The sequence below is a fragment of the Triturus cristatus genome, chromosome 4_1, assembly GCF_964204655.1.
Source record: "Triturus cristatus chromosome 4_1, aTriCri1.1, whole genome shotgun sequence".
Classification (NCBI taxonomy): Eukaryota; Metazoa; Chordata; class Amphibia; order Caudata; family Salamandridae; genus Triturus; species Triturus cristatus.
The window spans coordinates 792582009-792599191 of record NC_140585.1 but is presented as its reverse complement, the minus strand read 5'-3'; the positions used below and the strand labels follow the sequence as shown (position 1 = coordinate 792599191).

The window sequence follows — 17183 nt, the reverse complement described above, 5'->3', positions numbered from 1 at the left end:
GTCCATTATTCAGCACCACAATATCCAACAGAGGTCTCACAGATGTAATCTCCACTCAACCTGATTCACCACAAAGGTACCCAACATCAACTGTGTTGTATGTGTCCAGCCAACAAGCACTATCATTCCCACCAGCCACCCCTATCCCACCCCTGAGAAGGATGAAGCACTCCACCCCACCCAAAAGCATGCGTTAGCCATTGTCTGCTTCACCCTCACCTAACAGGTAGGTAGCCATCTTCACAGGGAGGGGGAATGTGTCTTGGGACCCAGCACTACAACTCTCACCAGCCACCCCTGTCCCACCCCTGAATAGGATGGAGCACTACACCCCACCCAGAAGCATGTGTTAGTCATTGTCTGCTTCACCCTCACCTAACAGGTAGGTAGCCGTCTTCACAGAGAGAGCGGTTTGGGGTAGGGAGGCCTGCTCCACAACTCCCACCAGGCACTCCTGTCCTCCCCTCAGCAGGATGGAGCATTCCACACCTACCCAGAAGCATGTGTCAGCCATTGTCTGCTTCACCCTCACCTAACAGGTACGTAGCCATCTTCACAGGGAGGGGGAATGTCTTGGGACCCAGCACTACAGCTCCCACCAGCCACCCCTGTCCCACCCCTGAGTAGGATGGAGCACTACACCCCACCCAGAAGCATGTGTTAGCCATTGTCTGCTTCACCCTCACCTAACAGGTAGGTAGCCTTCTTCACAGAGAGGGCTGTTTGAGGTAGGGAGGGCTGCTCCAAAACTCCCACCAGGCCCCCCCGTCCCCTCTCCTGAGCAGCATGGAGCATTCCACACCCACCCAGAAACATGTGTCAGCCATTGTCTGCTTCCCCCTCACCTAACAGGTAGGTAGCCATCTTCATAGGGAGGGGGAATGTTTCTTGAGACCCAGCACTACAACTCCCACCAGCCACCCCTGAGCAGGATGGAGCACTACACCCCACACAGAAGCATGTGTTAGCCATTGTCTGCTTCACCCTCACCTAACAAGTAGGTAGCCATCTTCACAGGGAGGCCTGTTTGGGGTAGGGAGGCCTGCTCCACAACTCACATCAGCCACCCCTGTCCCCCCCCTCAGCAGGATGGAGCATTCCACACCCACCCAGAAGCATATGTCCGCCATTGTCTGCTTCACCCTCACCTAACAGGTAGGTAGCCATCTTCACAGGGAGGGCTGTTTGGGATAGGGAGGCCTGCTCCACAACTCCCACCATGCCCCCTGAGCAGGATGGAGCATTCCGCACCCACCCAGAAGCATGTGTCAGCCATTGTCTGCTTCACCATCACCTAACAGGTAGGTAGCCATCTTCACAGGGAGGGAGAATGTGTCTTGGGACCCAGCACTACAACTCCCACCAGCCACCCATGTCCCACCCCTGAGCAGGGGATATATTGAACAAGGAATACAAAGATACTTGGGGGCCGATTACGATGACGGTAGGAAAACCACGCCGACCGCCATGGTAGTGGGAAAAGACCGCCGCCGCCGGACCAGCGGGAAAAACGCCGGTCAGATTATAATAAACCGCCAAAATATTCCGACCGCTGTGGTAAGAGGCATCGAAAATCTGCCTGTAACCAGCAGAGCTGGTGAAAATCCGACCGCGACGGTCGGATTTGCAGCGAAAAATAAACAAATCGCCGCCAGGCACAAGGAGTACCCGCCCGTGACATTATGATTCCCCCGATTCCACAGCGGTACGTTCCGCTTTATCCAACCACCGCGGTCTTGAACATTACTGAATGTGATATCCTGCGGAAGGGCTGCAGCATAGCCATCGCTGCGGAGGCTCCGTGAAAAAAATGGCGTCCGATTACAAAAACACACAATAAGGCCACCAAATGCACACAGGAAACTAGCCCTGCCCCCAAATGAACCTAAAACAGCCCAATGACACACAGCCATGGCAAATTCAAAACAACAAATCACAGGACAACCCACACAACACACCTGACAGCATTACGCTAGCTAGCCACACCCACATAGCTGAGCATAAAACCAGCCCCTTCCCTGACCACAATCCTTTGCAAAACTACACAATGAAGGACCCACCAGAGCACAAAGGAGAGGCAAAACTGCACACATCACACCACCACCACGACACACACACACACCACCTACACCACCCACACCACTCTCACAACTGCACCCCCAAAACATCAGCACAGCACACACCATGGCACCACACAAAATGCCAAAATTCACAGGAACAGAGTTGACAGTCATGGTAGATGAGATAATCAGAGTTGAACCACAACTCTTTGGTAACATGGTCCAACAGACACCATTAGCCACCAGAACCCAAATGTGGGTGAGGATAGTGAACAAGGTCAATGCAGTAGGGACCACCCCCGCAACAAGCAGGAAATACAGAAGCGGTGGCATGACCTGAAGAGTGCTTGCCATACTGCATCCAGAGAGTCTTGAAGGAATAGCCGGGGGAGTGGTGGTTGGTAAGTACTAACAAATTTATACCATCACACTGCTATGTACTGTCTTGCAGAACTACAAAGGTACATCTCCTAGGCCCAAGTCCATTATTCAGCACCACAATATCCAACAGAGGTCTCACCGATGTAATCTCCACTCAACCTGATTCACCACAAAGATATCCAAGATCAACTGTGTTGTATGTGTCCAGCCAACAAGCACTATAATTCCCACCAGCCACCCCTGTCCCACCCCTGAGCAGGATGAACCACTTCACACCACCCAGAAGCATGTGTTAGCCATTGTCTGCTTCACCCTCACCTAACAGGTAGGTAGCCATCTTCACAGGGAGGGGGAATGTATCTTGGGACACAACACTACAACTCCCACCAGCCACCCCTGTCCCACCCCTGAGCAGGATGGAGCACTACACCCTACCCAGAAGCATTTGTTAGCCATTGTCTGCTTCACCCTCACCTAACAGGTAGGTAGCCATCTTCACAGAGAGGGCTGTTTGGGGTGGTGAGGCCTGCTCCACAACTCCCACCAGGCACTCCTGTACCCCCCTCAGCAGGATGGAGCATTCTACACCCACCCAGAAGCACGTGTCAGTCACTGTCTGCTTCACCCTCACCTAACAGGTAGGTATCCATCTTCACAGGGGGGGGATGTTTCTTAGGACCCAGAACTACAACTCCCACCAGCCACCCCTGTCCCACCCCTGAGCAGGATGGAGCACTACACCCCACCCAGAAGCATGTGTTAGCCATTGTCTGCTTCACCCTCACCTAACAGGTAGGTAGCCATCTTCACAGGGAGGGCTGTTTGGAGTAGGGAGGCTTGCTCCACAACTCCCACCAGGCCCCCTGTACCCCCTGAGCAGGATGGAGCATTCCACACCCACCCAGAAGCATGTGTCACCCATTGTCTGCTTCACCATCACTAACAGGTAGGTAGCCATCTTCACAGGGAGGGGGAATGTGTCTTGGGACCCAGCACTACAACTCCCACCAGCCACCCCTGTCCAACCCCTGAGCAGTATGGAGCACTCCACCCCACCCAGAAGCATGTATCAGCCATTGTCTGCTTCACCCTCACCTAACAGGTAGGTAGCTATCTTCACAGGCAGGGGGAATGTGTCTTGGGACCCAGCACTACAACTCCCACCAGCCACCCCTGTCCGACCCCTGAGCAGTATGGATCACTCCACCCCACCCAGAAGCATGTGTTAGCCATTGTCTGCTTCACCCTCACCTAACAGGTAGGTAGCCATCTTCACAGGGAGGGAGAATGTGTCTTGGGACCCAGCACTACAACTCTCACCAGCCACCCCTGTCCCACCCCTGAATAGGATGGAGCAGTACACACCACCCAGAAGCATGTGTTAGCCATTGTCTGCTTCACCCTCACCTAACAGGTAGGTAGCCATCTTCACAGAGTGAGCGGTTTTGGGTAGGGAGTCCTGCTCCACAACTCCCACCAGGCACTCCTGTCCTCTCCTCAGCAGGATGGAGCATTCCACACCCACCCAGAAGCATATGTCCGCCATTGTCTGCTTCACCCTCACCTAACAGGTAGGTAGCCATCTTCACAGGGAGGGTTGTTTGGGGTAGGGAGGCCTGCTCCACAACTCCCACCAGGCCCCCCTGAGCAGAATGGAGCATTCCGCACCCACCCAGAAGCATATGTCAGCCATTGTCTGCTTCGCCATCACCTAACAGGTAGGTAGCCATCTTCACAGGGAGGGAGAATGTGTCTTGGGACCCAGCACTACAACTCCCACCAGCCACCCATGTCCCACCCTTGAGCAGGATGGAGCACTACACCCCACCCAGAAGCATGTGTTAGCCATTGTCTGCTTCACCCTCACCTAGCAGGCAGGTAGCCATCTTCACAGGGAGGGTTGTTTGGGGTAGGGAGGCCTGCTCCATAACTCATACCAGTTACCCCTGTCCCCCTCCTCAGCAGGATGGAGCATTCCACACCCATCCAGAAGCATGTGTCAGCCATTGTCTGCTTCACCCTCACCTAGCAGGTAGGTAGCCATCTTCACAGGGAGGGCTGTTTGGGGTAGGGAGGCCTGCTCCACAACTCATACCAGTTACCCCTGTCCCCCTCCTCAGCAGGATGGAGCATTCCACACCCACCCAGAAGCATGTGTCAGCCATTGTCTGCTTCACCCTCACCTAACAGGTAGGTAGCCATCTTCACAGGGAGGCCTGTTTGGGGTAGGGAGGCCTGCTCCACAACTTCCACCAGGCCCCCCTGTTCCCACTGAGCAGGATGGAGCATTCCACACCCACCCAGAAACATGTGTCAGCCATTATCCGCATCACCCTCACCTAACAGGTAGGTAGCCATCTTCACAAGGAGGGGAAATGTGTCTCGGGACCCAGCACTAAAACTCCCACCAGCCACCCCTGCCCCACTCCTGAGCAGGATGGAGCACTACACCCCACCCAGAAGCATGTGTTACCCATTGTATGCTTCACCCTCACCTAACAGGCAGGTAGCCATCTTCACAGGGAGGGCTGTTTGGGGTAGGGAGGCCTGCTCGACAACTCCCACCAGGCCCCCCTCTCCCCCCTGAGCAGGATGGAGCATTCCACATCCACCCAGAAGCATGTGTCAGCCATTGTCTGCTTCACCCTCACCTAACAGGTAGGTAGCCATCTTCACAGGTAGGGGGAATGTGTCTTGGGACCCAGCACTACAACTCCCACCAGCCACCCCTGTCCCTCCCCTGAGCAGGATGGAACACTCCACCCCACCCAGAAGCATAAGTTAGCCATTGTCTGCTTCACCCTCACCTAACAGGTAGGTAGCCATCTTCACAGGAAGGGCTGTTTGGGGTAGGGAGGCCTGCTCCACAACTCACACCAGCCACCCCTGTCCCCCCTCAGCAGGATGGAGCATTCCACACCCACCCAGAAGCATGTGTCAGCCATTTTCTGCTTCATCCTCACCTAACAGGTAGGTAGCCATTTTCACAGGGAGGGGGAATGTGTCTTGGGACCCAGCACTACATCTCCCACCAGCCACCCCTGTCCCACCCCTGAGCAGGATGGAGCACTACACCCCACCCAGAAGCATGTGTCAACCATTATCTGCTTCACCCTCACCTAACAGGTAGGTAGCCATCTTCACAGGGAGGGCTGTTTGGGGTAGGGAGGCCTGCTCCACAAGTCCCACCAGCCCCCCTGTCCCCCCTCAGCAGGATGGAGCACTCTATCCTCCCCTTAGCATGTATCAGAAAGACCCCCCAAAATGACAACTGGGCAGGTAAGCCGACAGTGCATGCACCCTACCATCCCTCAACAAAAGCTTTGAGCCGTATGACAACGCAAGGCCTCACTTCACACCAAAATAGAACCAAACAATGTATCTATTGACAGTATGAAGACAGCTAAGCGTACGTAACTGTGACTCCCCAAAAATCATGTGTACGCAAATCCGGGACCATACATGCACTGCCCCAAATGTCATCTGTACCTTCCATGGGTGCTGAGCATGAAGGACCATAGGAAAACTAAACAAGCATGGTCTGTTGTACAAAGAAATCCAAGCACAGGACATGACAAAGGTAGGCATGATATGACAATGGCTAGTTCATGCGCACATGTAATGGCTGCCAGGCAGAGTAATCAGCAAAGATGCTTCACATCAAGTTGTATTGACGCCAGTTGTCAGATGACAACCTTTCATCGTAATAAGAAATCCTACATGTGGGGCATGGTATCCAATTACATGTCACACCATGGAAAATAATGAATGTAACTCCACATCATGTCATGACGCACATCACTGTGCAGACATACAATGTGTGAAATACTTAACTGTGTGTAGCATAACATGTAAATAAGAGACATCAAACACAGCAGGCTTGAGGGGTGTAAGTCAATGACCATCTACCCTCTATCCCACAGGTGACCAGCAACTGACTGCAGAGGACGACAACCTCAACCTGCAGAGCCAGTCCCCTCCCCCGGAACATGGACACTCTGATGCGGATTACGAGGATACTGAGGAGGTGGAGGTCCAAGCCGACCCATCTGCTGTGCCAGGGCGCAATCTGTCCCAGGCCCCCACTGCCCCTCCACTCAGCAACAACATCAATGCTGACCCCTGCTGGAACGACCTGTGCCACCACCACCACCACCATCACCACCACCACCACTACCACTGCTGCCTGCAACACTCACCCTGCCCCAGAGGATAACCACCCCAGCAACTGCAGAGGTCAGGGAGAGTAGGCGGGTGCCTACAGTGGTGTGGCAACAGGTCCGTGACAGCAGGCCAGGTGGGAAGCCTACTGGTACTCGAAGCCAACAGGACACTGGGACCGAAGCCCTGGCAAACATCACCAGAGTTGTTGGGGCCTATGAACGGGCCCAGGGACAAATGGGACAGGCTCAGCAAGAAGCCCGTGAGCAACAACAGATGCTGAGGTCCATAGACAACCGCATGGGCCAACTTGTGGACCGCACGGGCCAAATCGTGGACCTCTTGGGCCAGCTAGTGGCAGTACTGAGGGACAGGCCTGCGGCACAACCAACACCTCCACCTCCCTCCGGTGGCCCACAGGATGACAGTTCCACATCCTCCCCTGCGGTCACGGAGAGGGGGGACTCCTCAGACTCCCTTGAGCCTGCACCTGTGTCCCCCCTGCCAAAAGATCAAGGGGCCGTCTGAAGAAATCCTTGGGAGTATCCCGTGCAAAGCACCTGCCATACTCCAGTCAAGGAGCCAGCCATGATGGCACCCCTCTTCACCCTGTCATTGATTTTGTATACTGTCCTCACCCACACTGCCATGGAAATAGCATCCGTCTGTTGGGCTGTGTCACCACATCAATGTGATGCTTAATCAATTGTCTCATCTACCATCCCTGTCAAATCATTGATTCACCATTCACATTTAATGTAAATATCCACTTCCCTCTCATAGATACCCATTGTAAATAAACACTAATCACGCACCAATATAGTTGTGTCTGCTCCATGTTGATCACAGTATGTACAATGTTACCCATGAATACAATGTCACAGGAGCAGGGATTCTCTGCAGGCAAGTAGAAGCTGAAGGGACCTAGGAAAACACAACAGAACATTAGTCGCTACTCAGGTGGTGGCCTATCAACCATCGCACAACACTTGTCATCAAGGTACTCCAATCTGCACACATTACAATGAGCAACAGTACCGACATAGACATCAAGTAGCTGTGCCAAACTACCCTGTTCCCAACACATTTGCAGCCAGCACTGACTCAACAACAGGCTGCAGTCACAAAGCTCACATAGACCTTTTCACCAAGCACAACATCAGCAGACAACGGCCCCGTTGTACATTGTCACTCACCTTCAAGTGAAGTAGTTGTTGATGAGCTGTTGACGCTGGTCGACAATTTCCTCCTCTCCACTATCCTCGTCACTCGACATTTATGGGTTTGCAGGTCGGGGCTGCGGCTGGTCATCATCATCCAGGATCAAGGGGATCCCTTTTCGCAAGGCCAGGTTGTGTAGCATGCAGCATGCTACTACTATCTGACACACCTTTTTGGGAGAGTATAGCAGAGCCCCTCCAGTCTTGTCCAGGCAGCGAAAAAGCGATTTCAGGAGTCCAAATGTTCACTCCACCACCTGACGTGTCCTCCCATGGGCATTCTTGTAGCGGACTTCAGCTGGTGACCTGGGATTGCGTAGTGGGCTCAGCATCCAAGGGCCGTTGGGATATGCAGAGTCACCTAAGTGTGAAATACACATACAGATTGAGTGTCTTAACTGTGGCCGAGGACAGCATAGCATACATATAGCACATGACTTGACTCTGCATACTCACCCACAATCCATGCCCGCTCCGGAAGCAGATTGGCCATCAGCTGGGGCACAATGCTGTTGTGCATGATGTAGGAATCGTGGGATAATTCTGAAAACTTGGCACAGACATGTGAGATGATCATGGCAGCCTGGCACACCACCTGCACATTGATGGAATGGAAATGTTTCCGATTCCTGTATATGTGCTCCCGTGCCTGTGGTGGAACCAGGCCAACATGTGTGCAGTCTATTGCACCAACAACATTAGGTATGTGTCTAAGTGCATAAAAATCACCCTATACATTTGCCAATTCCTGCCTCCTGTGGAAATGTATGAATCGGTCCTTGTATTACATCATAGCCAACAGGACATCCCGTAGCACAATGCTGAAGGTTGGTTGAGACATACCCCCTGCAATGCCCACCGTGTTCTGGAATGACCCAGTAGCCAAGAAATGCAGGAACGCCATCACCTTTGACGTTGCTGTGAGTGCTGTTGGATATGTCCTGTAAGGACGCAGGTGTGGCTCCAACATTGCACATAGGTCTGGTAGGTTTGTTCTGTCCAGACGGAATCGGCGTATTACGTCATTATCCTCCATGTCAGCCAGCAGGGTGAAGGGACGATACACATTAGGTCGCCTCCTAGGTGAGATGAAAGGGGACACGTCATTGCAACACACAATTAGATGTGCCCAAAATCGTAAATTTTTCCTGTCACAGTGCTAACATTGACTGGCATCACTTAAAGCATACAGCGCAAGTAATATGTTGTGCCACCTTGTACAAAATATTCGTACACCTGTTCTGTATTTGCACAGTGAGTAGAACCAACATGGAAACTGTCTCTGTAAATGCTAATAGTTACATTTCAAGCTCTTGTGTACCCAGCCCTGAGAGTATATGATACAGGACATGGGGGAAGCAGAGACACTGCTGGCTTCCACGTGGCTGCTGTACCTGCCACACCTTCTTGTGCAATCATGACAGGGGACACATTAACAACACAATGTGGCTAGTTCAGTAGGACTGTTTTGGATTCAGGCCACTTAAAATCCACACAAGTTCAGAGACATTCACATACATATTCACAAGCATGTGCTAATATCCACTGTCATCAGTAGACAGGCCATATCTGCTGCTAATTACAATTCAAAGTTTGACAGTGACAGATAATGCAGAGCATTTGCAGAGTAGGTGTACCCGTGTAACAAGCCACCATTACACCACTGCCCAATACTCTCAACAAGCAGACAGATTGTCAAAGGTATGTGGTCAGCAGGGACTGTAGACAACCTTTATTCTGCTCTTAAGTAGAACAATGACATGCAGTATGAAGGTAGCACTGCCCAAAGACACATATGAACTACAGCAGATGCCATGGAGATAATCATCCAATTGCTTGGAGACACAACAGTGCCACTACACCAACCCACAACACTACCAGGACAAACCCAACCCAGTATACCAACAAGTCAGCGCATGAATAGACTGGGTGCCTTACAAATGCACAATAGCCTCAGACACATGACATCAGCGGATGTAATTTCACACCACATGTTCCAAAGCCACATTCCCCACAGGCTGGCAGGACCGACACAGCGGACAATCAACATCCCTCCACAGAGAAAGCTGCTGGCTGTTCATCACTTGGTGGCCACTGGTACCTTCATATGAACAAAAGTAAGAGTTGGATGAGTCTCACAGGAAGCCCTATCAAGGTACAACTCACCTGTCTTGGATGCTCTCATCATCTTGATTCACCAGCACATTCAGTTCACCCACACTGCGCAGGAACAGCTTGTGAGCAAGCAAGGCTACCACGCCATAGCTGGCACATACACTCGTGTTGGTGGCAATTGACTGCACACGTGTCCTACTTGTGCAACCTAGCAACACTGCACACAATTACTGCCAATCAAAGCACACCCATTCCATCAATGTGTAGGCAATAGTGGAGCACCGTTGACTGTTCACAAATGCCATATCAAACTTTGCAGGCAGTGAGCACTATCCCCAATTTTGCATACAGTCCATCATCCAACGCAAAATTCTGGATGTGAACAATGGAAATGCACTAGTTGTTGGTGAGTACCAATGGAACTTACCACACAACTCAAATCCAATATCAACAAACTCACCATTGTGGAAATATACATGTGACAAAATCACATACGACAGTCCCAACAACATGAGCACATACCAGACACAACAAAACAAGTCACTGTGGTTACAGGTGGCAGACATGTAGACAAAATATCCACTAAGGCATATACCAAGTGACAAAGAATAAGAATGTAGAGTATGCCAAGTGTGGTGCTGATTTACTTAACATCCTTGAGCATGTAGATCACCCACACGTACATGTGGACATACACTGTAGGAGTTGCTAGTGTGTCAAACAACATTACATGAAGGCTGTAATTGGTCTTGCCAAAATGACAACAGGGTGACATGTGTTCAGTGATGACATTCATATTTAAATTATGAGTAAATATTGAAATTTAGGGTGACATATGGGCTCCAATATGAAATTGGGGTTCATGTATGGTGTCAGGTATGAAACTGGGGGTAATTGTTGTGTAACATTAGGAATTACAGTGTGGCATTTGGTGGTAGATATTATGTAAAGGCTGTCATTCGTAACAGGAGACCGTATCAATGACATCCAGTGCCATGATTAAATGTAAGTGTCCACTGTTCTAAGTCCATAAATTACCATTGATATTGGCACAGCATGATGTGTCCATAGGTGCCTGAAACGCGCTCCAAAAACCCAATAACGCACAGAGTCAACAATGTGATGCTGCAGCCTCGTCGTAGTGACCACCCATACTGGCCGTGATTTTGGTGGCGGAGCATGCCAACCGCCATTTGAAGCTATCTATATGCCTATCACTACCGCGAGTGTGTTTTGTAATGCACAAGACTCACTCGCGGTAGGGTTAGGCATATAGATAGCTTCAAATGGCGGTTGGCATGCTCTGCCACCAAAATCACGTCCAGTATATGCAATGTATGGCACCCATATCGCGGATGCAACCGCCTGGCACCAGCGGTGTGTCACCGCCAATGCACAAGACACAATTGCGGTAGGGATAGGCATATACATAGCTTCTAATGGCGGTTGGCATACTCCGCCACCAAAATCACGGCCAGAATATTCGATGTATGGCACCCATATCGCGGAAGCAACCGCCTGGCACCAGCGGTGTGTCACCGCAAATGCACAAGACACACTCGCGGTAGGGATAGGTACATATGCATCGCTAAATGGCGGTTGGCATGCGCCGCCACCCAAATGCCGGTCACTCATGTCAATGTATGGCCCCCAAATCCCGGTAGCTACCACCTGGCACCTGCGGTGTGTCACCGCCATGGACCATGACACAATCGCAGTAGTGATAGGTACATATGTATCGCTAAATGGCGGTTGGCATGCTCCGCCACCCAAATCCCGGCCACCCATATCAATTTATGGCACTCAAATCCCAGTAGCCACCTCCTGGCACCAGCGGTGTGTCACCGCCATGGACCATGCCCTTCCATTCAATGGGAAGTGCAATCGCGGTAGCATGATGCAATTTTGAAAATCGCGGTAGGCGTGCTCCACCACCGCGGAGCCGGTCATTGGATGAATTTGAAAAAGGCAGACCTGGAACACCAATTGCAGCACCTTAGCACCACTGAAACGACCCCAGGTGGGATATATATGGGTGGGAGAGAGCCTCACATTTCCACTGCTCCCAGAGCCTGCTGCCTGAGACCCCTCATCTGCTGTTGCATCCAGGGACTGCTGCCTGAGACCCATCACCTGCTGCTGCCTCCAGAGACTGCTGCCTGAGACCCCTCACCTTCTGGTGCTGCCTCCAGGGACTGCTGCCTGAGACCCATCACCTGCTGCTGCCTCCAGGGACTGCTGCTTGAGACCCATCACCTGCTGCTGCCTCCAGGGACTGCTGCCTGAGACCCCTCACCTGCTGCTGCCTCCAGGGACTGCTGCTTGAGACCCATCACCTGCTGCTGCCTCCAGGGACTGCTGCATGAGACCCCTCGCCTGCTGCTGCTGCCGGTGCTGTCTCATGTCCACAGTGATGGCAAGGACTGAGAAGATCTGTGCCAGTCCCTTCACCAGCGAGGAGCTGGAGGTCCTGGTGGACGAGGTGCTCACACAGTACCCAAGGCTATATGGTGCCCCTAATATTGTGGTGAGTCTTCAACAGGGAGGTGAGAGTACAGGGGGAGCACACATGTAGTTGGTCTGATGCAGTATGTGCCTGAGGGTGTGGGGTCGTATCATGCGCTGCCTAACATGCTTTCTCCAGTGGGAAGGGGTGTGCACCACGTTTCCCTGCCTGCAGATCAATATTTGAGGGACATGTGTTGTCTTGTCAGCCATACAGTGACTCTGCAAGTTGGTAACGCAAGCATCAGGACAGTGATTGCTTGTGTGAATGGCTGTGTGGTTCCCTGTTGTCCATCTCCGTGTGAGCCCACATGGCCTGCACAGTCACCGCCCAAAATGACAAGGACAGATCATAGAACTTACAGAGTTTTACATGTGTCTCATCTCATTGCACTCTAGCAATGAGCCATCTCTGTACTGTACATTGCACATGACAGGCCTGTGGGTTTGTGAGATCATGTCCCTCAATGTGACATCCATGACACAGTTATCTATTCACAGGGAAGGGACATTGAGGGCTGCGCAGTCTTGGACACAGTGAGTCTACCCCTATACCCATGTTGATATGTGATGTATGTCTTGCTCAACCTAGATATGGACAGTAGATGTGGGCAAACTACACATGGCTTTCTGTGCTGGCATCCTGCATGTGTATGAAATGTGCAGGTATTGTCTACCCCCTCACACCTGCATGCATTTACGTATGCTTTTCCCATGCAAATGTAGAATGTGAGATGCATTTTTGTCTCAGAAAAACAGATCAGTGGATTTGTGATGAGCCATTATCATACTAATGTCCTGAGGGATTTTGTTACATAACACTGTGTCACTGATCATTTCCCCCTCTTGTCTCCCATGCCTGCAGCTCAAGGTACACCATCGTAAGGCTGTGTGTAGGGCCATTGAGGCCAAGGTGCGGGCTCTGGGTGTCTCAAACCGACGGCGCACCCACTGGCACAAGAGATGGGACAACATCAGCCGGCTGGCAAAGAACGTGGCAGAGATGACCTTGGGGCTGCTCCCTCGCACTGGCAGGTTGACATGGCGCAGCATGACACCACTGATGGTCCGCACCTTGGCCGTGACACAGCCTGACCTGGATGTACGTTTGAAGGAGCATCAGCAGCAAGCTATGGGTGAGTATTCTAGTAAGGGTGACTTTGGCTGTGAGTGGCTGCATGTGTACACAGCCTGTGCCAGCGCTGGCCTATGTGATGTTGGTAGTTTGATGCAGTGGCTTGTGAGTGGCCTCTGTGCTGGGTGCAGCTGTCATGCTTTTGCCCTACCTGTACTTCCTAATGTAATTTGAGTACTGAGCATTTCCATTGCATTCTGAGTCGTGGGTTTCAGGTCTGCATTGGGGTAGTCTGGGAAATCCCATGGAAGTGAACGGCAGTGTGCCTGTTCTGAGTGTGCTTTCATCAATGCATGCATTGCCTGACCTCAGATTTGTGAAGTGTAGACATCTGATGCCAATGTGCAACAGTAGTTGTGCCCCAAAGGACAACATGGTGGATGGCATGGGCTCATGTTTATTGTGGAATGTCATGTTGTAGTCTGTATCTGTGTTGTACCCTCCTGCTCCATCCAGATCTGACAGTGGCAATATGTTGTAGGCTTCATCCTTGCCCCCATCATGGCCCTATGTGTGCTCTGAGCTATTTGTGCGTCTGGTTGAACTGAGCCACCAGCAGTCTGTTGTGCTGTGTGGTCCTCACATGGCTCACTTATGCCTGATTTTCTTGTTTATGCGCACTGTTTGAGTCAATAAAGTGAGTTAGCACAATGTGATTGCACAGGGTGGTGTGCAATATGTAGATTTAGTCATCTTCAGTGATGCTTTGCTTGCATATGTTTGTAATGTTGCTGACACTGAACTGACCCTACATCTCTTTCTCTCATGCAGCATCTCCCGTGGTCACGGAGGGACAGGGGACGAACACCAGTGGTGGGGAAACAAGCACAACAGCTGCACAGGAGCCCAGTGACACAGATGTGACCATCGCCTTGGAGGGGGATAGGAGTCTGCTGGAGGAATCACAGCCAGAGACGCAAAGTTCAACGTCATCTGATGTCAGCGGTGATGCATCCATGTTGGCGGGCACAGGGAACGGGGACTCTGCATCATCTTCCACCACACAGCGAACAGTGCCCACCCACACAGCCACTTCCTCTGGTGCTGCCCGTGCTTGCCCCAGTAAGAGGGGAAGAGTGTCCTTCACCCCAGGCATAGCTGCCCTTGCCCCTGTCCCCCCTGATGCCATCAGTGCTGAGTCTGAGGACCTTTTGCGCCAGCTGTGTGTAGGCCGGACAGCTCTCCTCAATGCATTCATAGACCACGACAAAAAATTGGCACAGGTGGTTGCTTTCATGGAGGGCATACATTCAGACGTGGGTGGGCTGCACCGGACTGTCCAGTCTTTGTCATCCACAGTGACGGCAGTCCTTCAACTGGCACAATCTCATAGTCCAGCTCCAGTCCCTTTGTCCACCCCCATGCCAGTGGCCACATCTGACGATAGTGACCACGCTCCATAAACCTCAAGGTCACGATACAGCACACATAGCACACAGCAGCAGCAGCAGCCCACGCGGTCCAGGGAGCAGACACCATCCCCACAGAAAACTAAAGCCACCCCAGAGCAAAAAGGCAAAAGCCCGTCAGGTGACACCAAGGGACATAAAGCAAGAAGCAGGCCGCAGGCTCACATGCCTCAGAGGCATCCCCAGACAAGGACTCTCCTGTCCCAAAAGTGTCTCGCAAAGACAAGCAGAGTGTTTCCTTGGTCACTGAGAAGGCGGTGCCTGACAAGGGTACACATAAGAAGGGCTCAAAGGCTTATTCACCCACTACCTCGACTCCCATTCCAAGCCCAGTGAAGCAGGGAAAGGAGGGCACTGTAGGGGGTACACCTGGGTAACGGGATGGAGGGGCAAAGGCAAGGGCAGGCGAAGCGTACCGCTGCATCCAGCACGTCCCCAGAGGGAGGGCCAGCGTATGCACCTGATGCTGCTTTGGTGGTGAGTGTGCCTGTTGTGTCTACGCCACCTCCCACTAACCCCAAGACAGGGAAGCCATTTAAAATCCCCAAATAGTGAAAAAGCACCCCTCCACAATCTCCCACCCACACTGTGTCTCACGTCAGCAAGGCTCCACCTCCACGTGCCACTACACCACCTGGTCCAAGCAGCCCTCCGACTTCCTAAGCCACTGATGCCTCTACCTCAGCTGGGACTCTCTCTCCCAGGTCAAGTGCTCCAACTGTCCCCGACACACAGCCAGCTCCCAGTCCAACTGACAGCCAAGTCTGAGTGGTAGTCACCCTCACACACCTATCTCTCCTACAGCGGTGCCTGTACTGCCCATTGTTACCCCCTGACTGTGTTGCTGACCATGGCAGGGTGCAGTCGCACACATTCCCTGTGCAGCTTCTCATGGACTCACTCTGCACTTTGTCCTGCCCGCTGGCCTTGTTGTTCACTGCTGTGTGCCCCTTGCCTGTGCAGCTTCTCATGGTCTCACTCTGCACTTTGTCCTGCCCACTGGCCTTGTCGTTCACTGCTGGGTGCCCCTTGCCTGTGCAGCTTCTCATGGTCTCACTCTGTACTTTGTCCTGCCCACTGGCCTTGTTGTTTACTGCTTTGTGCCCCTTGCCTGTGCAACTTCTCATGGTCTCACTCTGCACTTTGTCTTGCCCACTGGCCTTGTTGTTCACTGCTGTGTGCCCCTTGCCTGTGCAGCTTCTCATGGTCTCACTCTGCACTTTGTCCTGCCCACTGGCCTTATCGTTCACTGCTGTGTGCCCCTTGCTTGTGCAGCTTCTCATGGTCTCACTCTGCACTTTGTTCTGCCCACTGGCCTTGTCGCTCACTGCTGTTTTCCCCTTGCCTGTGCAGCTTCTCATGGACATACTGTGCACTTTGGACTGGCCACTGGGCTTGTTTTTTCCCCCTTGCCTGTGCAGCTTCTCATGGACATACTCTGCACCTTGGACTGGCCACTGGCCTTGCTGTTTTCCCCGTGCCTGCGCAGCTTCTCATGGACATACTCTGCACCTTGGACTGGCCACTGGCCTTGCTGATTTCCCCTTGCCAGTGCAGCTTCTCATGGACATACTCTGCACCTTGGACTGGCCACTGGCCTTGCTGCTGATTTCCCCTTGCCTGTGCAACTTCTCATGGACATACTGTGCACTTTGGACTGGCCACTGGGCTTGTTTTTTCCCCCTTGCCTGTGCAGCTTCTCATGGACATACTCTGCACCTTGGACTGGCCACTGGCTTTGCTGTTTTCCCCTTGCCTGTGCTACTTTTCATGGACATACTGTGCATTGTGTGCCTTGCTCTTCTCTAATCTTGGTGCCTATCTGTGCAATATGTGAATAAAGACAGTTGCTCCTGTTGTCAGTTTTGTTTGCGTCCTTACTAAATAAAGTTTTTTCTGTGTGTGTATGGTTTACTGTGACACATGCTTGTGTGCCACTTCAACTTTGCCAATGGCTTGTCTCACTTATTCTATTTTCACAGGGTTGACAGAGACTTCAGTTCTTCCTGACTCTAATACTTGTGGGTGCAATGATGTTGTTTTTAGATGACATACCGTTATCATATTCATTCTTTGCTCATGTTGGCTATATTGTACACATGTCTGGTTTGGGGGCACTGCTACTACATAGGGGGATTCTATCCACAGGATTGCAGGCAGGCTGGCCAGGGTCATCATGTATGTGTGTTCTTGCTTT

The 17183-nt window shown here is 52.0% G+C and overlaps 1 protein-coding gene across 3 annotated transcripts in view; it reads left to right on the top strand.

The window, feature by feature from the left end:
- The window catches only part of LOC146855547 (uncharacterized), a 98181-nt gene extending 81714 nt beyond the window's left edge, over nucleotides 1–16467 (top strand). For 2 of the 3 annotated variants that reach the window (XR_014980853.1, XR_014980852.1), the window contains one exon: nucleotides 6365–7410. Coding sequence is in view for 1 of the 3 variants with exons in the window: in XM_085650623.1 (XP_085506749.1) it covers nucleotides 13308–13578; nucleotides 14349–14980 (903 nt within the window). In the remaining 2 variants the exon portion in view is untranslated. Of the gene's footprint in view, nucleotides 1–6364; nucleotides 7411–13307; nucleotides 13579–14348 lie in introns of those variants that run through there. The other variant, XM_085650623.1, reaches the window with a different exon arrangement.
- The last annotated feature ends 716 nt before the right edge of the window (nucleotides 16468–17183 follow it).